At 40.2% G+C, this 25,182-nt stretch overlaps 1 protein-coding gene across 1 annotated transcript in view; it reads right to left on the reverse strand.

Annotated features, from left to right (window-relative positions):
- Positions 1 to 25,182, reverse strand: part of LOC140210901 (dynein axonemal heavy chain 8-like) — a 1,093,299-nt gene that overhangs the window by 931,900 nt on the left and 136,217 nt on the right. The window contains exons 11-13 of the mRNA XM_072280167.1: positions 17,618 to 17,764; positions 10,616 to 10,813; positions 7,833 to 7,909 (exon numbers count right to left, since the gene is read on the reverse strand). Of these exons, the coding sequence (XP_072136268.1) occupies positions 7,833 to 7,909; positions 10,616 to 10,813; positions 17,618 to 17,764 (422 nt within the window). The remainder of the gene's footprint in view (positions 1 to 7,832; positions 7,910 to 10,615; positions 10,814 to 17,617; positions 17,765 to 25,182) is intronic.

The following is a 25,182-nucleotide window of genomic DNA, read 5'->3' on the forward strand; positions in this document are numbered from 1 at the left end:
TGATAGAAACATGGTCAAGAAATCAATGTTGTCACTGCAATCTTGATTGTAGCAACTTCACTGTTTCGTTTCTGCTGATTGCCACTGCATCTACCAATTAACGTCAGCCAGGTGATGTATTCAGTAGAAAATCAGGAACTTCAAAAATATATGGTGTCATGATACCATTAACCTTTCTCACTTTGGTTCAAAACAAAATTGTAGAAGTTCTGGTCAGTGTTTAACCAAATAATAACTCAATATTAGAAGTAGATCTCTCAAAGGCATTGGAAATTACCTTTTAGTAATTGGGACATAGAGTAATCAAGTTAGAGAGTGATACAGCATGGAAAGAAACCCTTTGGCCCAACTGGTCCATGCTAAATATGGTGACCATCCAAGCTATTTCTATTCGTCTGTATTTGGTCCAAAAATCTCTAAACCCTTCCTATCTACGTACCTATTCAACTATCTTTTTAAAGTTATTACTGTACCTGCCTCAACTACTTTCTTTGGCAGCTGATTCTTTATGAAACCACTTTGGTTTCCTCGGCTGCATAAGTCTAGGTAAGACAATCTCTGGCCCCGCCAAACTTGAGGGATTGAGGCACGCTTGATACCACCCCAAACCTCGGTTTGTGTGGACGTTGTGTCATTTGCTACCTGGTTACAAATTAATGCCATGAAATAACAGACAGTACACTGCATACGATTAAAGGAATTGTATTTATGAATTTTAACTGAAGGGTTAGTAAAGAATAACAAAAAGAAAAGGGCCCATTCTAATTAAACAGTCAAATGTGCACAAGTTGGAGCTCACACACTGTGCCCTTGGTCAACGTGAAAGCACACACCACCTTTCGAATGTCGCTCACAATCCATCTCGAATAAACAGGTCTCCCACTGTATCGTATGCTACGACCGATTCTCCCCAGCGTCTTCTCTCTTCATGTCCTCTTGAACCAAAGCCCCAAGCCCAACCTTATTGTCCCTCACCAAGAAAACCTCCCTCTAATTGGATGGCACACATTCCACATCATCCCTCATCTTTAACAATAACCCAAACAGGGTGAAAGCAGAACAGCAACTCTTATAGAGCTGCTAAATGAAATACCTATAGCATAACAGTAAAGATGTGAACCAGGGCATTATATTTATTTATACTGCTATTAGTGTAAAAAAGATGCTCTAAAGTTCTTATTAAATCTTTCCCCTCTCAACTTAATTGCTCTTTGGTTCTTGATTCCCCACCGTAGGAAACAAGTGTGAGTGGATTTACCCTATCTTTAACCTTCATGATTTTGTACATTTCTTTAAGATTACCCCTCAGTCTCCAGTCATTTTCTATTTCCCCCTTTTCCATCAGGTAACAGATACAAAAGACCAAAAACACCAATAACCAAACTGAAGGGCAGCTTCTACACTATTGTTATCAACTCTTGAAAGGTCCTCCCATAGGCTAAAAGGTTATCTCTTGGCCATTGCACTACATACCCCTTCCGTCTATGTACCTATCCAAATTTCTTATAAATATTGAAATCAAACCTGCATCCACCACATCCACTGGAGTTCATTCCCCACTTCACACCACCCACTGTGTGAAAAAGTTCCCCTTAAACATTTAACCTTTCACCCTTAACCCATGACTTCTTTTCCAGTTTCATACAACCTCAGTGGAAAAAGCCTGTTTGCATTTACCCTATCTGTACCACTCATAATTTTGTATAGCTCTATCAAATATCCTCTCGTTCCTCTGCACCACATGGAGTAAAGTTCTACCCTATTCAAGTTTTCCCTATAACTCAGGTCCTCAAGGTCTGACAATATTCTTGTAAATTTTCGTGGCACTCATTCAATCTTGATATCTTTCTGTACTCCTCAGTGCCCTACCATTCACTGTGTAAGTCCTACCCTAGTTTGTCCTCCCAAAGTGCATCATCTCAATAATGACTGCATTAAATTCCACCAGCCATTTTTCAGCCCATTTTTTCAGCATGTCAGATCCCGCTGCAAGCTTTCATAGTCTTCCTTGCTACCCACTACCAAATCTTGGTATCATCTGCAAATTTGCTGATCCAGCTTACCACATTATCGTCCAGATTGTTGTTAAAGATGACGAGCAACAATGGACCCAGTACCAGTCCCTGCGGCACACCACTAGTAACAGACAAGCAACACTCTACTAATACTCTCTGGCTTAACCCACAAAGCTAATGCAAAATCCAATTTACTACCTCATCCTGAATGCCAAGAGACTAAAACTCTTGACCAACATCCCAAGCAGGACCTTGACAAAAATCTTGCTAAAGTCCATGCACACTACATCCACTTTCTTCATCAATTTTCCTGGTAACTTCCTCAAAATACTCTATAGTATTGATAAGACATGACATGCCACACACTAAGCCATGTTGACTATCCCTATCTATCCAAATACTTACTGAAATACTTTCTACTAATTTACCTACTACTGACATCAGGCCCCCTAGACCTGAGTCCACGTAGTAGTAGTAGTAGTAGTAGTAGTATTAGTAGTAGACATCAGGCTCACAAGCCTATAATTTCCCATCTTATTCTCAGGGGCCTTTTTTAATAATGGAACACACACCAATTTTGTACCATGCTAATCCTTTTGCTCTAACATATCAGTAGAAGCCCTTAGGATTCTGCTTCCCCTTGTCTAATAGAGCAACCTCATGCCTTCTTTTAACACCCCTGATTTTCCTCTTAAGTATTCTCGTACATTTCTTATACTCCTCAAGTGCCTTATCTGTTCCTTGTTGCCTATACATGCTATGCACTTCATTCTCTTTCTTAACCAGCACCTCAATCTCTCGAAAATCAAAGCTCCTAAACCTGTTAGTCTTGCCTTTTATTCTGATAGGAACAAAAAAAAACACTGTGCTCTCAAAATTTCATTTTTGAAGGCCTCCCACGTACCAAGTATCCTTCTGTCAGAAAGCAACCTGTCTCAATCCACATTTGCCAGATCCTTTCTGATACCATCAAAATTGGCCCTTCTCCAATTTAGAATCTTAACCTGCAGACCAGACCTATCTTTTTCCATATCTACTTCAAAACTAATAACAACATGATCACTAGATACAAATTGTTCCCCTACACAAACTTCTGTCACCTGCCCTGTCTCATTCCATTTATAGGATATCTGATATCACACTCTGTCTTCTTAGGACTTCTATGTATTGATTAAGGAAACTTTTCTGAACACATTTGACAAATTCTTTCCCATCCAGTGTTTTTACAGTATGGGAGCCCCAGTCAATATATGGAAAGTTAAAATCACCTACCATCACAACTTTATGTTTCTTTTAACAATCTGCAATTTTCTACAAATTTGTCCCTCTATATCCCACTGACAATTGGATAGTCCATATCTTACCTACAATGCTCCTTGCATTGAACTGAATGCACTTTGGAATATTACTCCCAGCATGCTCAAACCTTTCAATGTGTGTCCTTGTGTGTAGGCTTATCAACATCTTTCTCCACAACTACTCCACTAGCTGCCCTGACACTCTGGCTCCCATCCCTCTGCAACCCTAGTTTAAATGGCACAAACCTTCCCACAAGGATATTAGTTCCGCTCCAGTTCAGGTACAAACTGTCCTGTTTATGGAGAGGGAGCCCAATGAAACAAAAATCTGAAGCTCTCCCTCCTGCATCATCTCCTTATTCACATGTAAAATTGTGTTATTTTCCATTTTTGGCCACACTAGGACATGACATGAATAGCAATCCTGAGATCAGAAGCCTGGAGATCCTGTCATTTAACTTAGCATCTAACACCCTGAACTCACTTTGCAGAACCTTGTCACCCTTCCTACCCATTCAATGGTACCAACATGATCACAACCTCTAGTTACTCATCCTCCCACTTAAGAATGCTATGGACTCAATCCTATTTGTTTCTGACTCTGGCACCTAGGTCGCTCCCACAATGGCCACTTCACTCCTTTTTACTGCCGTTTGCCAAGTGCCTAATTAACCCACTATCCAGTGGCTCCTAGTGACCTGTGACACACAGAAGGTCCCAACTGACAGCACTTGCCTTTTCAAATCTTGCCACTATTCTCTTACTCCATTTCTTTTCATCTTATTTTCCTTTTCACTTCTACTCTCAGTTTATTACATTCATCCTGGTTTTCACCAGACCTATTCATCTACCATGTGTCATGGAACTTCCATTTGTATTTCCTAATTCCTGTGCACAATATGCATAACTTAGACAGGGAAGCAGACAGAGAAGCCATTCCCATTAACATATGGTTCAAGGGTCAGGGGATACAGATCTGAAGTGAATTAAGGGATGCAAAGGAAACTTGTGCTGAGAGCCACAAACAGAAGCAAAAAAAATTCTGCTACATTTGTAATTCCATATCTCTCCCTCTACCATTATAATCAAGCCACAGATTCAACCTGGTTCAGTAAAAAGTGAAAGACTCTAGAGCAGCAGCATGAATCAATTGCCAACCTAGCAAAGCTGCAACACAGGATTACTAGTGTGAGCCTCCTAAACCTTCTAAGGCAAAGAATATCAAAAATTGATAGCCCTTTGTGCAACAACATTCACCTCTTCTCAGTTCTGAACAAATCCTTCTTTATCCTGAAATAGTTGCACTCTTAGATTCTTTAAAAGGGAATATTTTTTCCACACCTTAAGATACTTTATTGATGGATTTTTGGATATTAACTTTAGCTAGTACAGTAACATGGAAATGAAGTAAAAGGAATGTCATTACCTTAACAAATTGTGGAGGAGGAATCAGGGCTCCAGCAATTTCCCTACAACTAATGTAAAACTCACTGGTGTATGGTTCCCAGGATTTTCCCTTGTCTCCTTAAATAGAGGTACAGTATTAGCCACTGCCAGTTTTCTGGGATCTTGCCTGTGGCTAGAGAGGACACAAGGATACTAGTCAAGGGCCCAGCAATCTCATCTTTTCCCTCCTTCAATAACCTGGGGTAAATCAAATCAGGTCCTGGCGACTTATCCACCTTAATATTCATTAGGAGACACAAAACTTCCTCCTCCTTGAACTCTAAATGCCCTAATGTATTTATACACTCAGCACTGATCTCCTGGTCCTCCATATCCTTTTCCTTGGTAAATACTGAAGGAAAGTACTCATTAAGTACCTCATTCACGTTCTCTGCATCCAAGCAAATGTTCCCCCCTTTATCCTTGAGTGGTCCCACCCTCTCCCTAGTTATCCTCTTATTCTTGATGCATGTATATAGAATGCCTTAGTAACCTTAATCCTACTTGCCAAGGACTTTTTATGGCGCCTCCTGACTTTCCTAATTCCCTCCTTTAGTTTTTTTCTCACTTTCTTATACTCTTCACGTGCTCTGTTTGATCCTAACTTCCGAAGCTTTACATACGTTTCCTTTTTCTTCTAGACTAAATTCATCATCTCTCTGGACATACAGGGTTCTCTTACATTTCCATCCCCGTCCTTCTTTCTAGCAGGAAGATGCCCTTCCTGCACTCTATGCAGTTGATCTTTAAACACCTTCTACATGTCTGATGTGGACTTGCCAGAGAAAAGGTGTTCCCAATTGGCACTCCTTAGTTCCTGCCTAATGCCCTCATAATTTGCCCTACTCCAGTTTAAAACTCTCCCACAAGTACCATCCTATCCTTATCTATAGCTATCCTGTAAGTTAAGGAGTTGTGGTCGCTGTTTTCTAACTGTTCACCCTGGCCAGGCTCATTATCCGCAAATTGATTTAAGATACCTTCCCGGCTACACTTAACAAATTCTGCCCCATCTAAAACCCTTACACTAAGAAGGTCCCAAATGAAATCCCCCATGACAACAGCCCTATTATTTTTACACATTATCTTAACCTGAATACATATCTGTTCCTCAATGTCCTGGTGGCTAATAGAGGGTCTGTAGTACAATCCCATCAGTGTGATTGCACCTTTCCCATTTTTGAGTTCCACTCAAATGGACTCAGTGTTTGACCCCTCCATTATGCCTCCCCTGAGTGTAGCTGTGATATTGTCTCTGATTAATAGTTCAACTATAGTTCAGTAATGGCTACAGCATTATAGTTACATCTTCTGATCCATGCTCTAAGTTCATCACCCTTACCCATAATACTCCTAGCATTAAAACATACACACTTCAAACTATCCGACCCATCATACCTGTTATTTTGATTTTGCTTTTCAATACTTTCCCTGACATCTACCTTCTGGTCTGATACTTCCCTTACAGACCTGGAGGTCTGCATCTGTGAATCTTCTGTGAGTACTCACGCTTTGCTTTCCTGTTGGCACAAGTCAGCACAGCTCTTCTTGACTTTCGAGTTGGCCTGCCCCTGATCCCAACCCTAATCCTTTATGGTCCCGCAGCTCACTTTAACATGAAGCCAACACACTGTAGTCATTTATTCATTCGTCCCAACTTTGGAAATTTTGGAATGAGACTAGAGGACTTATATTCCACCCTATCACCTTGCACAGCAATGTAAAGGGATCTATGGACGTGGACCCCAAAATCTCTCTTTTCAATTCAATTCAAGTTTAATTGTCAATCCATCATACATGAATACTAATAAATACAGCCAAACATGACAGCATTACTATGGGGTGAAGGTGCTAAAAATACATTACAGTCACACACAATAACATTCATGGAATAAAAGTCACTATGCCCTCCCCCCGCAGCAACACTGCAGCCAAGTCCTCACACATACAAGTTAACAAACCCGTATAGAATATCAGTAAAATACAATGACGCGGAATATGCATGTATATAGTCCCGATCCCCCAGCCCACCAATATCATATGTCGACCTGCCCTGACACCCACTAGGCAATACCGTGGCTCTGAGGCCCAGTACATGCATATACAAGCACATATAGAATATTAGTAAAAATACGACAACACAGAATACGCATATATATAATCCACACCTCCGAACCCACCAAGACCATCTCTTGACTGGCCGCAATACCTACCCAATCACCCAACTCCCACTAGGTAATACTGCAGCTTAGAGGTTCAGTACTCATATATACAGGTACATATAGAATATTAGTAAAACTACAATCAGACAAGTATAGATAGCTAGATAGATACTTTATTGATCTTAAAGGAAATTACAGTTCACAGTAGCATTACTGTGTATTACTGTAGCATTAGCACCGATATAAATATTAGAAGAGAAGTAGAAAGAATAAAAAATAAGTTACCACAAACAGTCTCACAGGAGGTGGCCCACATCACTTCCCCAGCAGCAGGTTGACTCAATATAGAGCATAATGGCAAGGGTAAGAATGACCTCATACAGCTCTCTTTGGAGCAGCACAGTTGTCTTAGTCTGTTACTAAGAGTGCTAAATATATATGTAAATTTCAAAATAGTTTATAACCTGCTGTACTCTTTGACAATCTTCCCCACTATCCAGTGTCACCTGCAAACTTATTAATCAGACCACTTACATTTTCATCCCAAAGAAGAGGTCCCAGAAATGATACTTACAGAATACACCTGGTTACAGACCTCCTGTCAGTGAAACTTTGCTCTACCTCTACCTTCTATCACCAAGCTAATTTTGTACCTAACTTACCAATTCATTGTGGATCCATGTGATCTAATTTTCTGGATTCCTTCGCTCAAAGCCAAAGGATTGTCATTCGCATTTTGACAAAACAATATACTCAACAACTCATGAAAAAATTATTCATGCTGCTAAAGTTTTCTTTCCCTTAATATAGGTACAAATTTTGTATAACAATATTTACACAGATCTAGTATAAAATAATTATCTACTCCTTTCTATATTTCATTATATCATTAATAAAACATTTGTTTTTACCTCTGTAAAAGCTGCAAAGCATGCCGTGAAGAAATAATTTTAGAAAAACTGTTGCTCATGAAGTCACCAAGCAAGTTCTGAAATAAACAGAAAAATAAAAATGTGAGGACAGGCTTCAGTTCATTTGACAAATTTTGAAAATTTATTCCTTGTCTAATATCCATCCAAATAAAATCTGAAAGAAAGTATTAGTCTGAGCAATGGTTTTATGAGAAGAAAAAAATCTCCTTTATATGCAAGCTGACACCGATACTCCTATTTCATGAGCCTCATTTGGATGACATTTTCTTAAAATCCATATACTGTAAATATCAACTACAGTATATTTCCCTCATAAACTCTGCTACTTAATCAAAAAATTGTAAAGGTTAGTCAAACCTTGTTCTACCTTATATAATTCATACTGGTTCTCCTTAATTCACTCAAAATTCTCAAATCATTGGTTAATTTCCATCCTTATCCCTGTCCCTCCCCCCACCCGACTATTGCTTCTGAAACCTTGCTTAAAGACGGAATTAAACTGACAGGGTAAAGTTACTAACAATACCCTTCCACATATTCTTAATTAAATGCATTACACTGCCAGTTTTCAAACTCAGAGTGCAGATGTCTCACAGTCTAGTCTTTGAAGAGTGACAGTAAAGTATGTATCACTTAATTTTAGTTTATCTTAAGTTTAATCATCAAACAGAGTAACATTTGTTTAAAGCTTTTAAGCTAGATCTTGCAGTTTGAGGTGAGGAAGTTTCTTGAGAGGTATTCTCCAATTATAGTTGCAATTAGAGCTTATTCAGTTGAGATAATTTAATTCCAGATGACTGAGTTGTAATTCCAGATGACTGGAAATAAATCCCCAGATTAATGGACTAGACTACAGCTGTTTGAGTATCTGGAGAGGGAGTCACAGAATCAATAATATTTTTCTTCACCATGCTCCTCCAGTCTCAGATAGTGAGTTTTGAGTTGGTAGGTGGGAACATATTGAAATCCATTCTATTCCCTTTGAAAAAGTTTGTTTGCAGAACCCATACGTTATTCCTTCCTAAATAATAATTCTTTAATATTTCCACCAGGGACAATGCAATCCCACTCCTTTCTGCTTTCCGCTCCCTCCATAATCACCTGGTTCATTCCTGACATCCATCCATCCCTTCCCCTTCCACCACTTTCCTTGCATTCATAAAAGGTATAATATCTGTCTCTACATCTCCTCCTTCACCTCCATCCATGGACCTAATCAGTCCTTTCAGGTGAGGCAGGAATTCACATGTCAGAGAATTGTTGCCCTTACCCTTGAATACACATGATCCATTCACCATATCTGTAGATTGTGTACAACTGAGGCCCCAGTAGTGTTCTTTGCATTTTCTTTATTAATGAGGTCAGAATAACTGGTCAAGTATTCCTCACATTCTATTTTGCTCCTTTCTTAAACAGGGGATTCCATGTGAACCATTTTATCTCTACAGTGCTTTACCCTTATTTTCTTATAATGAAGATTAAGAAATCATACCAACACCATTTGTTCCCTTGAAAGATCTAGAATTTCATTTCTGAACATTACAATTACAATTCCTTTGAGATGCTTGTTAACATTTAGCTTTTCCAAATTGTTTTCATTCATTATTGTTTCTGATTATATGATTGTATAAAATATGGTATGATGGCACTCATATAAAGTAGAGAGAACTCTATAACCGAAGATGCTATATACTGTGGATTCCGGTTAATTAGGACACATCGGGACCAATACATTTTGGGCCAATGAGCCAAAGTTTCATGGAAGTAATTAAAAGGTATAGAAAAGACAAACTACTGTTTAACTGAGTGACAATTTATGTTTAAGTGAAAAACAGAACAAATCAGAACACTACCAATACTTCTACAGTATTATAAAACTATCAGTGACAAAAATCACTGTTTTTGAACACTAACACACACAACTGGCGCAAAATAAAAACTGATCTTTCTAAGCATGGTATAGTGTCTAGTGGCTATGCAGCCGCATGTTGTTCCTTTTCATGCATCAGGTGGCATTTGCCATTTCCTTAGCATTTTTTCCTTAGCATTTGTCTGTTTTTTTATATACAAGGCCAAGTTGCTAGCTTGATGCTCAACACAGCATGGATGGAAAGCATGCAAGGATCTGGGCAGATTTGAATCCAGGACCAGTTGCCTCAAAGTCCAGTGCTCTGCCACTACACCACCAGCCACGTGTATGGGACTGGCGCTAATTAGAAACTGTCCAGCAACAGATTCCTGCCCCAATTGGGTGGCATAGTGTCCCAAATAAACAAAGGGAAGACCAACTATTTTCTCAATTTAGTTTTTGTTCTTTAAGAGTTGTCCCAAATAAAAGGCAGCCCCAATTACAGAAGGCCCTATTAACCAGAATCCCCTGTATACGTTCTTCTTGTCCCAACCTCAATGGCACATCCTCCTACAACCAATCTTCTGTTTATATTTTCTGTGGTGTTTATTACACTGACAATGCAGTTAGATTTCAATGTTTTCAATACTCTGTCCTGACAGATGAAGGTCCTCAGACATCGTTACATAGAACATAAACATAGAAGAGTACAACAAAGGAAAAGGTCCTTTGGTCAGTGCTGTCTGTGCCGGCCATGATGGTAATCTAAACTAAACTAATCCTTGCTGGATTAGTTTAAATTAAACAATAAAAGGAGAAAGTGGGAAAGAGTATGAGAGATATAAATAAAGAGGGGGATCAAATTAAAAATGACAAGTAAATTTAGCTCCTTCCAAATAATAAAATATATTACCTCCAAGTCAAAGATTTGTTTCATGAATGCAGCATAGTCATTATCGAATTCCTTCCTCCGAGGGTCCAATATATCATAATTACTTTTCTTAAGATTTAAAAATATATTCTGGAATTTGATTGCGAGAACCTCTATTCCCTCAATTGTAGAATTGCTCAATGCAGAGAAGGTCTTCAATACCTCAAGAATTTTTGTGATCTGCCAATGTAAATGAACATTGATTATTTTATATTTACAATTAACAATTCGGTAAAAATGTTTTCCTTTCGTTATAATGATTAAATACATCATTTGAAAATTATATACATGCTGAGCAGTAAATTACCTTTGATATTCCAACCTGAATCTCACTAGGCACATCAACCAGAATAGTTTCAAGAATCTATGCCTACCAAAACCTATTTTTCCAAGTGATCTAGGGCAGGGTGCATCTGTAACAATTCTCAATGCAATACTATAATGCTGCATTAATTGTTAGATTTATGTTTTCATGGATCACAATCCATATTTTCCACTGGTTACATCAGGGATTATCCATGGACATCCATAATAGTTTTAGGTTGAAACACAACATATAGTTTGTCAAGATGCTGGAATCTGGAGCAACAATCTGCTGGAGAAATTTATCAGGTTGAGCAACATCTATGGTAGGAAAGTAATTGTTACCTCCATCTGCCAGGAGTTCTGTGGAACCCTGTCTAACTGCAGCCCAATTGCAATTTCCATTGCTCTCTGGTTTTTTGACCACATCATAACCAAGACTTGTCCCATATGTTTCCAACTCTGTTTCCAGGTCACCCGCTTTGGCCCCAGCCAGGATTTCATGCATTCAATTCACCAGTTCTCCCAATAGTTTTCGCTCCATGTCTCACAGAGTACCATCTCCATCTTCTGTCACTTTCCTGTTTTATTCCCAGAGCTCTGAGCTTACTTTTCCAAATGTATCAAGGTCCATTATTTGTCCACTGCTAGACTGATTCCTTTAACCAGCAGATTGTTGTGTTTCTGAACTCCATGAAGGATCTGAACTTCACCCGCATCCAGGTAGACAAAGCCCAGTCTGGACTTCCTCATTCTCTCAACAAACTCCAGGCTGCTGAAGCACTGTCTGGATTTCTTCGCTATCCCTCCTGATTTCAAGCTCCCAAAACTCCATCAGTACCACCTCATTTTCCCATCCATCCCAAGCTCCCAGTGCTCTGTTAGATCTTTCTCCACTTTCCCCTACTGCCAATCTCACAATCATCTGATCTTAAGTTCCATCACCTGCTCCCATCCTACACTCCACTCTCCTCCTTCCACCACTCTTTCCCCTGAGCTCAAACTCTTCCCCATCTCACCCCTCCCCCAACCACACATCACCTTGCCAAGCTGTTACCTTCTTCCCTCTCTTTTGACCTCATACTGTGCCCCAGCTCCAACCTCTGCAGGGTCTTCACCACCTTCATCATCAGCGGCGCCCCCCCCCCACACCTTTCTAATGCTGAGCAGTCAATCCACACTAGAGGCCTCACTTTTGTACCCTGTGCCCACAACTCAACAAATTCCAGTCCTGCCATGACACTGAATTCTGCAGCTATCACCAAAATATAGACCTAATGCAAGTATTTCACCTGAAACATCATCAGTTTCTTTCCTCAAAGGAAGCTTTTGACCTGCTAAAGTCCCTAACAGTTTGGTTGTTTGCTCCAATTTTTATGCTGAATTCTAAGCTATTAACAGAACTATGAGCCATTTATGGTTATGATGAATTTAGTTTTTTCTTAATTAAGAAATACACACAATTTTTTGATATTGATGCCAAAATATGTGATGCTTCCTCTGGTCAACATATTGAACAATTCAGAACATATTGAAGAAGCCTGATAAGATTTATTTGTTTTTTTGCATAACCTTTTCACTATCATAGAACATAAAAGAGTACAGCACAGAGACAGGCCCTTGGGTCCATGACATTGTGCTGAATTAATTAAACTACTTTTTTTCTGCCAACACATGGTCCATATCCCTCCATTCTCGGCATATTAATGTGCCTAAGTACATCTTAAACACCCCACTGCAAATCCCTGCAGATCACCATTATCCATGAACCTCCAGCCAGAATAAGCCCATCAACCACTACTACCTGTCTTCTGTAGGCAAGCTAATTCAGCATCCAGCAGGCCAGGTCACTATGGATTCCATGTATCTTAATCCTCTGGGTAAGCCTACCTTAAGGGACCTTGGCGGATGCCTTACTAAAATCCACAAAGACAACATTTACTGCTACACTTTCGATTATCTTTGCTACTGCTTTGAAAAACTCAATCAAGACATAACCTACCCTGCACAAAGCCATCCTGACTGTTCCTAATAAGGCCATGCTATATCACAACAGTGTTCAGTCAGGACAGACTAGAGAACTTGTTTACTGAGGTGTTAAGGGTGGAAAAGAGTATAAGAAAGGTTAATGTTAATGGACTATATTACAGACCATTCAACAGTCCAAGAGATTTAGAGGAACAAATTTGTCGAGGGATCACAGACGGTTGGAAGAAAGATAAGGTTGTTATAGTAGGTGATTTTACAAACGTTTGTAAGTTTCCACATATTGACTGGGACTCCCATACTGCAAAAGGACTAGAAATGATAGAGTTTGTCAAATATGTTCAGGTAAGTTTCCTTAATCAGTATGTAGAAGACAATGCAGGTGACAGAAGTTTGTGTAGGGGAACACTTTGCATCTAGTGATCACAATCCATTAGTTTCAAAGTGAATATGGGAAAAGATAGGTCTCGTCTGCGGGTTGAGATTCTAAATTGAAGAAAGTCCAATTTTGATGGTATCAGAAAGGATCTGGCAAGTGTAGGTTGAGACAGGCTGTTTTCTGGCAAAACTGTACTTGGTAAGTAGGAGGTCTTCAAAGGTGAAATTTAGAGAGTATATAGCTTGTATGTGCCTGTCAGAATAAAAGGTAAAGATAACTAGTATAGGAACGTTGATTTTCAAGAGATATGGAGGCCAAGGTTAGGAAAAAAAGGAGGAGCACAGCAAGTATAGGCAGGTAGGAACAAATGAGGTGTTAATGGAGTATAGGAAATGCAAGAGAACACTTAAGGAAGAAATCAGCAGGGTTAAAAGATGGTATGAGGTTGCCTTAGCAGACAAGATGAAAGAAAATCTGAAGGGATTCTACAGATACGTTAAGAGCAAAAGGATTGCCTGTAAGGAGTCTAAAAAGATGTAGAAGATCTTAATTAGATTTTTTGCAATAATATTTGCTCAGGAGATGGACACAAGAGTCTATAGAAGTGAGCCAAAGCAGCATCGGCTTCATGGACCTGATACAGATTACAGAGGAAATGTTTGCTGTCTTGAGGCAAATTAGAGTGGATAAATCCCCAGGGCTTGACAAGGTTCCCTGCAGGAGGCAAGTGCAGAAATTGCCAGGGCCGAAGCAGAGATATTTAAATCATCCTTAGTGACAGGTGAGGTACCAGGGGATTGGAGGATAGCCAATTTTGTTCCGCTGTTCAAGAAAGGCGATTGTAGGCGGGTAAGCATGACATCAGTAGTGGGAAAGTTTTTGGAAGGCAATCTGAGGGAACAGATATATAAGTATTTGGATAATCAGCATAGCTTTGTGAAGAGGTAGTAAATTGGATTAGACATTGGCTTTGTGGTAGAAGCTAGAGAATGGTAGTAGAGGCAGCACAGCTCCAACACCATATTCAAGTTTACTGATGACACCACTGTTGTTGGTTGTATCAAAGGTGCTGATGAATCAGCATACAGGAGGGAGATTGAAAATTTGATTGAGTGGTGTCATAACAACAACTTCTCACTTAATGTCAGCAAGACCAAGGAACTGATTGTAGACTTCAGGAGAGGGAAGCCAGAGGTCCATGAGCCAGTCCTCATTGGAGGATCAGAGGTGGAGAGGATCAGTAACTTTAAAATCCTGGGTGTTACTATTTCAGAGGATCTGTCCTGGACTCAGCATGTAAATGTAATTACAAAGAAAGCACGACAGTGCCTCTACTTCCGGAGGAGTCTGCAGAGATTCAGCATGACATCAAAAACTTTGACGAACATTTATAGATTTGTAGTGGAAAATGTATTGATTGGCTGTATCATGGGAAAACCAATGTCTTTGATCATAAAATCCTACAAAAGGTAGTGGATTCAACCCAGTAAAGGTTTCCCAACCATTAAGCACACCTACATGAAATGCTGTTGTAGGAACACAGCATGCATCATCAGTGATACTTACCACCCAGGCCATGCTCTTTTCTCGCTGCTGCCATCAGGTGGAAGATAGAAGAATCTCAGGGCTTTCACCGTCAGGTTCGAGGACAGTTACTACCACTCAACCATTAGGCTCGGAAACAAAAGGGGATAACGACACTCACCTGCCCATCTGTTGAGAGGTTCCCACAACCAATGATCTCACTTTATGGACTCTTTATCTTGTTATCTCATGTTCTCATTACTTGTTGTCTTCTTCACTCTACTTGATCTTTCATTGAATTCTGTTATATTTACTATTCTATAGATTTGCTGAGTATGCCCACAGGAAAAAGAATATCAGAGTTGTATGCGGTGATATATATGTATTCTGATAATAAAATTTACTTTGAACTTTGAGTTATGATATTGTCCCTGATTCATGCTGTAACTCCTCCCCATCTTTTACATCCCTCCCTATATCTTCTAAAATATTGAAATCCTGGAACATCAAGCTGTTAGTCCTGTTCCTATCTCAATCAAACCTCTGTCACGACCATAGTATCATTATTGCATGTATTTATTGATCCATGTTCTGTATTCATGTACCTTCCCTTAATACCCTTTGCATTAAAATAGGCATACTTCAACCCATCTGTCCCATTACCTATATTACCTTGCTTTTATCTGTCCTTCCTTACAGACTTACTGGTCATGACATCTTCATTCCCCTCAATCCTCCCAGTTTCTGATCTGGTGCTCCAGTTCCCATCTCCCTACCAAACTCTCAAAACTATCTTGAGTAGTATCAGCAAATCTACTCATTAGGATATTGGTTGTTCTTCAGTTAAGGTGCAACTTGTCTCTCTTCTTCACTTTTCCCTGCCCCAAACGAGATTTCAGTGATCCAAAAACCTGAAACTTTGTCCCTGAGCCAGCTCCTCAGCTACACATTCATTTGCTCTTTCTATTCCTACCTTCATTAGCATATGGCACTGGGAGAAAACTAAAGGTTACTATCTTCAAAATCCAAAGGGTTAGGGATGAATTGCCATCAGAGCAAGGTGGAAGAGCAAGTACAGGTGAATTCTGTCACAGAAAAGGAACCAACTATGTTTCTACCTTTTCACTTAGAAAGAAGGCTGAAGAAATAAGATTGAATCATGTAAATTTAAAGAACTATTGACCATTTAGTCCTTCAAGTCAATGTTAGTAATAGTGAATTCTAAATTAATGCTACTCCCCAGCTCTAGATCCAATAACTCGCAGGTGCTCAGATGCTTTCTAAATATGCTCAGGGTTTCTGTCTCTACCACTACGTAGTCCTTCTCATAACCATAATTCTCCAACCCTGATGCCACCTTCAATAATTTCCATAGCATCCTGTCTAACACATTCTCATATCTACCAATGGTATAGTTATCAAACCTGTACATTACTCTTAGGAATCCTTGTCCCACAAATGCTCAAAACAGATGAGCATTTGGAATGGTACTAAGAGCCTCTAATCAATTCATCAGCACACAGAAGTACAATACAAGCAATGGGATCAATTCACTAGTGTCACAGAGTAAGACAGCATGGAACAAAGCCCTTGGCCTAACTAGCCCAGGTCAACAATGGTGCCCGCCAAGCTTGTGCCATTTGCCTGTGTTAGGCCCACATCTCTCTAAACCCCTCCTTTCCATCAGCTTATACACATGTTTTTAAATGTTATTGTATCTGCCTCAAGCATGTTCTCTGGCAGCTCAATTAATATATAGGCCATCCTCTACGTGAAGATGTTGCCCTCAGTTCCCTTTGAACTCTTTCAGATCTCACCATAAACCTATAATCTCTAGTTTTTAATTCCCCTTTCCCTTGAGTGTCAGCATTGAACTCAACACTTTCAGATAACCAGCCTTTCTTGTTTATGCCAGAAGTGGCTAGTTTCGACATAATATCATCTTGCCTGTGACAGTAACTCAAGATTTTCGCTCTCCAAAGGTGCTGTTTGACCTTAGTAGTATTTTCAATGTTTTCATTTATTTCAAATTTTCAGTAATTGTTGTATATAGCATCTCACAGTTCCAGGATGTTTTTTTTTAAATCTCTACACAAATTTTTGGAGAAAAACCAACATGCACTTCACTCTTTTTGATACCACTGACACCAATTCCGTCACATATACAGTCTTTGTCTCCACCTTATTACCTTACTTTTTACATTACCTATATTTGTCCTTGACATCTGTCCCTTGCTCTGCAATTTAAAACTTGTTAATTATTAATATTTAATAGTTAATATTTAAATGACAAGTGATGTGGCCCTAGCTTTTCACAAACTCTATCAATGCTTTTGTTGGCGGGAATCAAAAAACAGAGCGATAGAGACAGAATAATTAAATAGGAGAAGTCATAATCAAGGAAGAATAATTTAGAAAAATGTAAAATCATGCATTTTGATGGAAAAATGTAAGTATTTTAAAATACACAGTAATGGAGGCAGGGATATTGACAAGATACTGTAGTTTACAAAGGTAGATTTAACCATAATTGCCTCAATCCCATTGGATTTGGTAATTAAAATCAGCCCTATTCTCAGAAATGTCATTGCTTAACGCTTTACATCACAATTCGGCTTTTATTGCCACACATGTTAATATGATTATATAACATTAATTCCAATACCTGGAATTAAAGCTACAATTCTTGTATGAAATAGCTTTATTTAAATATTAGTATCATTCAGCAAAATGAGCAGATACTGTAATTCTACACAAAAACTGCATCATATTTTTCCTAAATTCCAACTTACTTTTGCTAGTCTTTTGCAGAAGACGTCAAGTTTACCAAAAATATACATTTCGGACACATCAAATGGACTATCTCGTTCTGTTTCAGCAGCTTTTTGCTTTGTTTTCTGGAAATACGTACGATATTCATGTAACAATGCTTTACATTCCTGATAAACAAGATAAACATATAATTATAAATTAAAATGAGATTAGCTAAATTGTAGCTATTTTTCATCCTGTCTAGATCTCCGAGTTGCCAACATTTTTATTTACTTTCTCTTTTCCGTATCAACATGTTTGGCCTTGTCCTCCTCTACTACCAAATTGAAGATTAATGTAATTAAAAGAAAAGTACATTATATTCCAAATGGGTAATCTCCAACCTACAGCATAGAAACAGGACCTTTGGTTCAACTTGACCAAGATGCCCCATCCAAGTTAATCCCCTTTGCCAGCATTTGGCCCATAACCTGCTAAACCTTAATTCATGTACTTACACAATTGTCTTTTAAAACTTGCTATTGCTCCTGTGCAACCATTTCTTCTAGCAGCTCATTCCATATGCACACCACACTTTATAAATCCTTCCCATCTCATCTTAAACCTATGTCTTTTTGTTCCTGATTCCGTAATCCTGCAGAAAAAGTGCATTTAGTCTATCTATGCTCCCTCATGATTTTATACACCTCTACAAAATCAAAGCTCAGTCTACACTTCAAGAATAAAGTTCTAGCCTGCCTATCTGCTCCCTATATATAACTCAGCCCTTCAAGTCCTGGCAGCATCCTTGTAAATCTTACGAGTTTAATAACACAATCAACCTTGCCAGCTTGAAGAAATCTCTGACCAAATACCACCAACATATCACCTGTTCAGCTAGAGGAGCCAACACACTTGAACACTGTTTCATCACCAGCAAGAATATTAGCATTCCACCCCACATCTGAACTTTGGAAAGTTTGATCACTTGGCTGTACTTCTACTCCCAACGTACAGGCATAGACTAAAGACCAGTGGTGAAGGTATTGTCGAGGAGGTGGAGGAGCATTCATAGGACTGCTTTGATTTGGAGGTTTGGGCAATATTCATGGATTCATTTTCAAATCTGAATGAACATGCCACAGTTGTCCCCAACTTCATTAAGACCTGTGTGGATGAGTATGTGTCTTCGAGAACATATTGGACATACCCAAACCAAAAGCTATGGATGAATCAGGAGATTCGTAGTTTGCTGAGGGCTAGATCTGTGGTGTTCAAGAATGATGATCCAGAACTATACAAATCATCCAGGTGTGACCTTCAGAAGGCTATTTTAAGAGTGATAAAAACAATTCTGATTGAAGTTAGAGATGGAATTGCCTGAGTGTCAGCTCTAGTAAAATTTACAGCATATTACTTCCTACAATGTGAAATGTAACATCATGAATGGCTGTGATGCTTCACTCCCAAATGAGCTCAATGCATTTTATGCATGCTTTGAAAGGGAGAATAAAACTACACCCATGCGAATCTCTGCAGCATCTGTTGACCCTGTGATCTCTGTCTTGAAAGTCAATGTCAGAACATCTTTCAAGAGACTGAACCCTCACAAGGTGTCAGACCCCTGCTAGGGCACTGAAAACCTGTACCAACCAACTGGCAGGAGTGTTCAATGACATTTTCAATTTCTTACTGCTGTAGTTGGAGGCTTCCACCTACTTCAAAAGGTTGTCAATCATACCAGTGCCCAAAAAGAGCTGGATGAGCTGCCTCAATGACTATCACCCAATTGCACTCACATCAACGGTGATAAAGTACTTTGAGAGGTTAGTCATGGCCAAAATCACCCCTGCCTAAGCAAGGACATGAACCCACTACAATTTGTCACATATCGCCACTGGAAGCTGCAGAAGATCGTGAACATGGCGCAGCACATCACACAAACCAATCTTCTGTCCGTGGACTCACTTTACACCGCACGCTGTCGGAGCAGTGCTGCCAGGATAATCAAGGACACGACCCATCCAGCCAACATACTTTTCGTCCCTCTTCCCTCCGGGAGAAGGCTCAGGAGCTTGAAGACTCATATGGCCAGATTTGGGAACAGCTCCTTTCCAACTGTGATAAGACTGCTGAATGGATCCTGACCCGGATCTGGGCCGTACCTTCCAAATATCTGGACCTGCCTCTTGGTTTTTTTGCACTACCTTACTTCCCATTTTTCTATTTTCTATTTATGATTTATAATTTAAATTTTTAATATTTACTAATTTTAACTATTTTTAATACTTTTAATATTTAATATTTGTAATCCAGGGAGTGGGAAGCACAGAATCAAATATCGCTGTGATGATTGTACATTCTAGTACCAATTGTTTGGAGACAATAAAGTATAAAGTATAAATAGGTCTAGAGCGGATGCAATCTCACTGGATATCCACTTGGCCTTGGATCACATGGACAACAGTAATATCTATATGAAGCTGCTTTTTATTGATTACAGCTCAGCATTCAACAACATCATACTCTCAGTACTGTTCAACAAGCTCCAAAACCTGGGCCTCTGTATCTCGCTCTGCAACTGGAACCTTGACTTCTTCATCAGGAGATCACAGTTAGTGTTGATCAGAAATAACATCTCCTTATCACTGACAACAACTTTGGTACACCTCAAGGATACGTGCTTAGCTCACTGCTCTTCTCTCTCTCTACACCCATGACTGTGTGACTAGACACAGCTCAAAATCCATCAATAAATTTACCAATGACACAACTATAGTTGGCAGAATTCAGATGGTGACAAAGAATGTGTACAGGAATGAAATAGATCAGATGGTTGCAACAACAACCTCGCACTCAACATCAGTAAGACCAGGGAATTGATTGTAGACTTCAAAAGGGAAAGTCAAGGGAACACACACCTGTCCTTATCAAAGGATGAGCAATGGAAAAATTGAGCAGTTTCAAGTTCCTAGGTGTCAACATTGATAAAGATCTATCCTGGGCCTAACATATTAATGCAATTATAAAGAAGGTGCAACAGTGGCTATATTTCATTTGGAGTTTGAGAAGACTCAGTATGTCACAAAAGACTCGCCAGTTTCTACAGATGTACCATGGAGAGCAATCTAACTGGTTGCATCATAGTCTGGTATGGAGTAGCCACTGCACAGGATCAGAAAAAGCTGCAGAAAGTTACAAACTCAGCCAGTTTCATCATGGGCACTAGCCACCCCAACATCAAGAACATCTTCAAAAGGCAATGCTTCAAAAAGGCTGCTCTCATCATTAAGGACCCCAATCTGTCATAGTCCGGTCTGTGAAGTCCATATTCCGGTTCATGGTCCGGTCCAGCCACCTTGCTCCAGGTTTTCCTATCTACCCTGTTTCTGTCCTTGTTGAGCTCATTGTGGCAGCTGATGCTCGTTGGGGCTGGTTGCATAAATACCTCCAAAGACAAGGCCATGGTTGCTGGATTGTTCTTGTCCTTACTCCTTGGATCCCTTCCTCTGCCTTGTCTTGCCAGTAACTCTTGCCTCGCCTGAAGTTCTGTCTCGCCTTGCTTTGCCAGAAGCCCTGCCTTGTCTTGCCGGTAACTCTCACCTCGCCTGAAGTTCTTGTCCTACCTTACCTGTAGCCTTGCCTTGTCTTGCTGTCTGGTCCTGGAGCCACCCTTTACCTAGCTCCCTTCCTGTCCCTTGCCTTTGCCCAGGTAAGTCAGGCCGTCTTGCTGTTACCTGGAGTTGGTTCTGTCCCTTCCTGTCCCTTGCCTCCGCCCAGGTAAGCCAAGCCGTCTTGCCGCTACCTGGGGTTGGTTCTGTCCCTTTCTGTCCCTTCCTGTCCCTTGCCTCTGCCCAGGTAAGTCAGGCCATCTTGCCGTTACCTGGAGTTGGTTCTGTCCCTTCCTGTCCCTTGCCTCTGCCCAGGTAAGCCAGGCCGTCTTGCTGTTACCTGGGGTTGGTTCTGTCCCTTCCTGTCCCTTGCCTCTGTTGGGTGGTGATCTGCGCCCTGCCCAGGAGGAGCCAAGCCTCGCCTCAAGTCTCCAGCCTCCAGCCCTGCCCGAAGCCTCTAGCCCTGCCTCACGCCTCCAGTCTCTAGCCTCTAGCTTCTAGCCTGAAGACTCCAGCCTCGTTCTGCCTGCCAAGCCTCGTCCTTGCCTAGTTCTGGGTCCGAGCCAGAGGCAAGACCCAGGTACTGGGTCTTTGTCCAGTCTCTGGCTCAGAGTCCAAGCCCGGGCTCCTAGCTCTCTTGTTCAGTCCTGTTCCTGGTTTTCCTGTCCATGTCCTTGCCATCGCCCTGTATCCTAGTCCTGGCCCTAGTACTTCAGAGTCTGTGTCTTGCACTTGGGTACATCCCCAGCCACACACCTTATGATATAATCACCTAGGGCATGCCCTCTTCTCATTGCTGCTATTAAGGAGGAGGTACAGGATCCTGAAGATCCATTCTCAATGTTTTAGGAACAGCTGCTTCTGACTGGAAAATTGAATCCATGTACACTACCTCTATTTATGTTCTCTTTTTGCACTACTTTTATGTGTGGGTGTGTGTGTGTGTATATATATATGTGTATATATATATGTGTATATATATATATATATATATATTAATTTATAGCTTTTATTGTAACTATTCCATTGTTAACTGCTGCCACAAAACAGCAAGTTTAACAACATATGCCAGTGATATTAAACCTGATTCTGATCTTTCCAATAGTAGGGCAACCAAAACTGAACAACGCTCCAAAGTGTGGCCTCACCAGTGTTCCATACAACCTCCACCTTTTAACTTGGTAAATCAGTTTATTACTGCCACATGAACCAAGGTACAGTGAAAAACTTGTCTTGCATGCTGTGCATACAGATCATTTCAATACAACAGTGCATTAAATAGTACAAGGGGAAACAATAATATCATGCAAAATAAAGTGTTAGTCACAGAGAAAATGTACTACTCAAGGCCCTGACTTGTAAAGGTCAGCATGCCAAAAGACGTCTTCACCACTCTGTCTACCCCTGGGCATTCACTTTCAGGGAATATTGTACTTGTATTCCAAGATCCCTCTGTCTGCAACATTCCCCATGGTGCTCCCACACACTGTGAAAGTCCTGTCTGGATTTCACTTTCTAAAATGCAAAATGGAACACTTAACCAAATTAAACTCCATTTATCATTCTTCAGTCTACTTACTCAACAGATCAAGTTCCCCCTTTAATTTTGTATTTTAGTGTCATCTGTAAACTTTCTAATTATGCATTTGAACAAATGCATAATTGAACAAGGCTTATCCAAATTGTTGATATGGATGACAAACAACAATGGGCCTAGCACTGACCCCTGAGGCACACCAATAATCATGGATCTCAAGACTGAGAAACAAACTTTTACCATCACTCTGTACTTAGTAACATCAAGCCAAATGTGAATCAAATTAGCCAGTTATCCCTGGATACTATGCGATCTAAGCTTCCTGAGCAGTCTAACAGGAGGAACCTTATCAAAGGCCTAAATAAAATCCACGGATCCATTCAACATCCATTCACCGAGATATGTTGCCTGGATTTGAGTGTAAATGCTATAAGTGGAAGATGGACAAACTTGGACTGTTTTCTCTTCTGCATGAGAGTCTGGGAGGGAACACTGGGTGCCTGGAAAACTTGCTCTGCACATCTCCTTTGAACATACTTCCTTTCAACTTAGTTATGCCCTCTAATACTTGACATTCCTGCCCTAGGAAAAAGACTCTGACTATCTACTCTATGTACGCTGATAATAATTTTATAAAATTCTATAGTATCTCCCCTTATCCTCTGCAGCTCTAAAGAAAACAATCCAAGACTACCCTACCTCTCCTTGTAGCAAATACTCTCTAATCCAGACAGCATCCAAATGAATGCTCTGTGCACCAAAGTTTCCAGATCTCACCTCTAATGGGCAACTAGAACTACATACCCTGCTTCAAATGTGGCCTAACATTTTATAGAGCTCCAACATAATTCAAATCTCAAAAGAAAACTCTTACCTGAAATAATAACAAGGCAGCCTACAGAGAAGAAGTCATCACCATGACACAGTGGTGTCAAGTAAACAACCTCTCTCTCAATATCACAAAAACAAAAGAGCTGGTTATGGACTACAGGAGGAACAGACATAGGCTTACCCCTAGTGACATTAATGGCTCTGGGATTGAGAGTGTGAACAGCTTCAAGTTCCTCGGTATAGACATCACCAAGGATCTCACTTGGTCTGTACATACCGGTTGTGTGGTGAAAAAAGCACAACAGTGCTTCTTTCAGCTCAGATGGTTGAAGAATTTCGGCATGACAGCACCCCTTTCAGCTCAGGTGGTTGAAGAATTTTGGCATAAGTCCCCAAATCCTAAGGTCTTTCTGCAGGGGCACAATTGAAGCCCCTGACTGGCTGTATCACTGCCTGGTATGGGAACTGTACTTCCCTCAATTGCAGGGCTCTGCAGAGAGTGGTGCAGACAGCCCAGCACATCTGTGGATGTGAACTTGCTATTATTCAGGACACTTACAGCAACAGGTGCGTAAAAAGGGCCTGAAGGATCATTGGGGACCCGAGCCACACCAACCACAAACTGTTCCAAGCTGCTAACTACCGGAAAAAGATACCACAGCATAAAAGCCAGGACCAGCAGGCTCCAGGACAGCTTCTTCCACCAGGCCATCAGACTGATTAATTCACGCTGACACAATTGTATTTCTAAGCTATACTGATTGTTCTGTTGTATATCTTACTGTACATACTATTCATTACAAATTACTATAATTGCACATTCAGATGGAGATGTATCATAAAGATTTTTACTCACGGATGTGAAGGATGTAAGAAATAAAGTCAATTCAGTTCAATTCAACTAACTTCTTGACACTTAATGCTTAGACTAATGTATGTAAATATGACATTTGACTTTTCTTTTCCACCCTTCAGTTTGTGTTGCCACTTTCTTAGAGCTATGGACTTGCTTCCCACAATGTTTCTGTACAGCAGTGCTCTTAAGGGCCTGCAAGTTACTGTGTATATTCCCTTTATATTTTAAAGTGCAATTTTAAAATATAATCTGGACACTAGCCCAGATTAAACTCCATCTGTCATTTTTTTGACAAAGCAGTGGATGTTGTCTGCATGAGCTTTAAAGTCCCACATGGGAGGCTGGTAGAAGGTTCAGTCACTCGGCATTCAAGATGAGGTAGTAAATTAAATTAGACATTGGCTTTGTGGGAGAAGCCAGAGTGCAGTAGTAGATGGTTGCCTCTCTGATTGGAGCCTGTGACTAGTGGAGTGCCGAAGGGATCAATGATGGGTTCTTTGTTGTTTGTCATCTATATTAATGATCTGGATAATAATGTGTTTAAATGGATTAGCAAATTTGCAGGTTACACCAAGATTTGGGGTGTAGTAGATAGCAAGGCAGATTACCGTGGCTTGGAGCAGGATCTGGACCAGCAGGAAAACTGAGCTGAAAAATGACAGATGGAAGTTAATACAGGTAAGTTCTTGATGTTGCACTTTGGTAACCAACCAGAGAAGGTCTTACACACTGAATAGTAGGGCACCAAGGACTAAGTTAGAACAAAGGAAT

The sequence above is a fragment of the Mobula birostris genome, chromosome 2 (assembly GCF_030028105.1).
Source record: "Mobula birostris isolate sMobBir1 chromosome 2, sMobBir1.hap1, whole genome shotgun sequence".
Lineage (NCBI taxonomy): Eukaryota > Metazoa > Chordata > Chondrichthyes > Myliobatiformes > Myliobatidae > Mobula > Mobula birostris.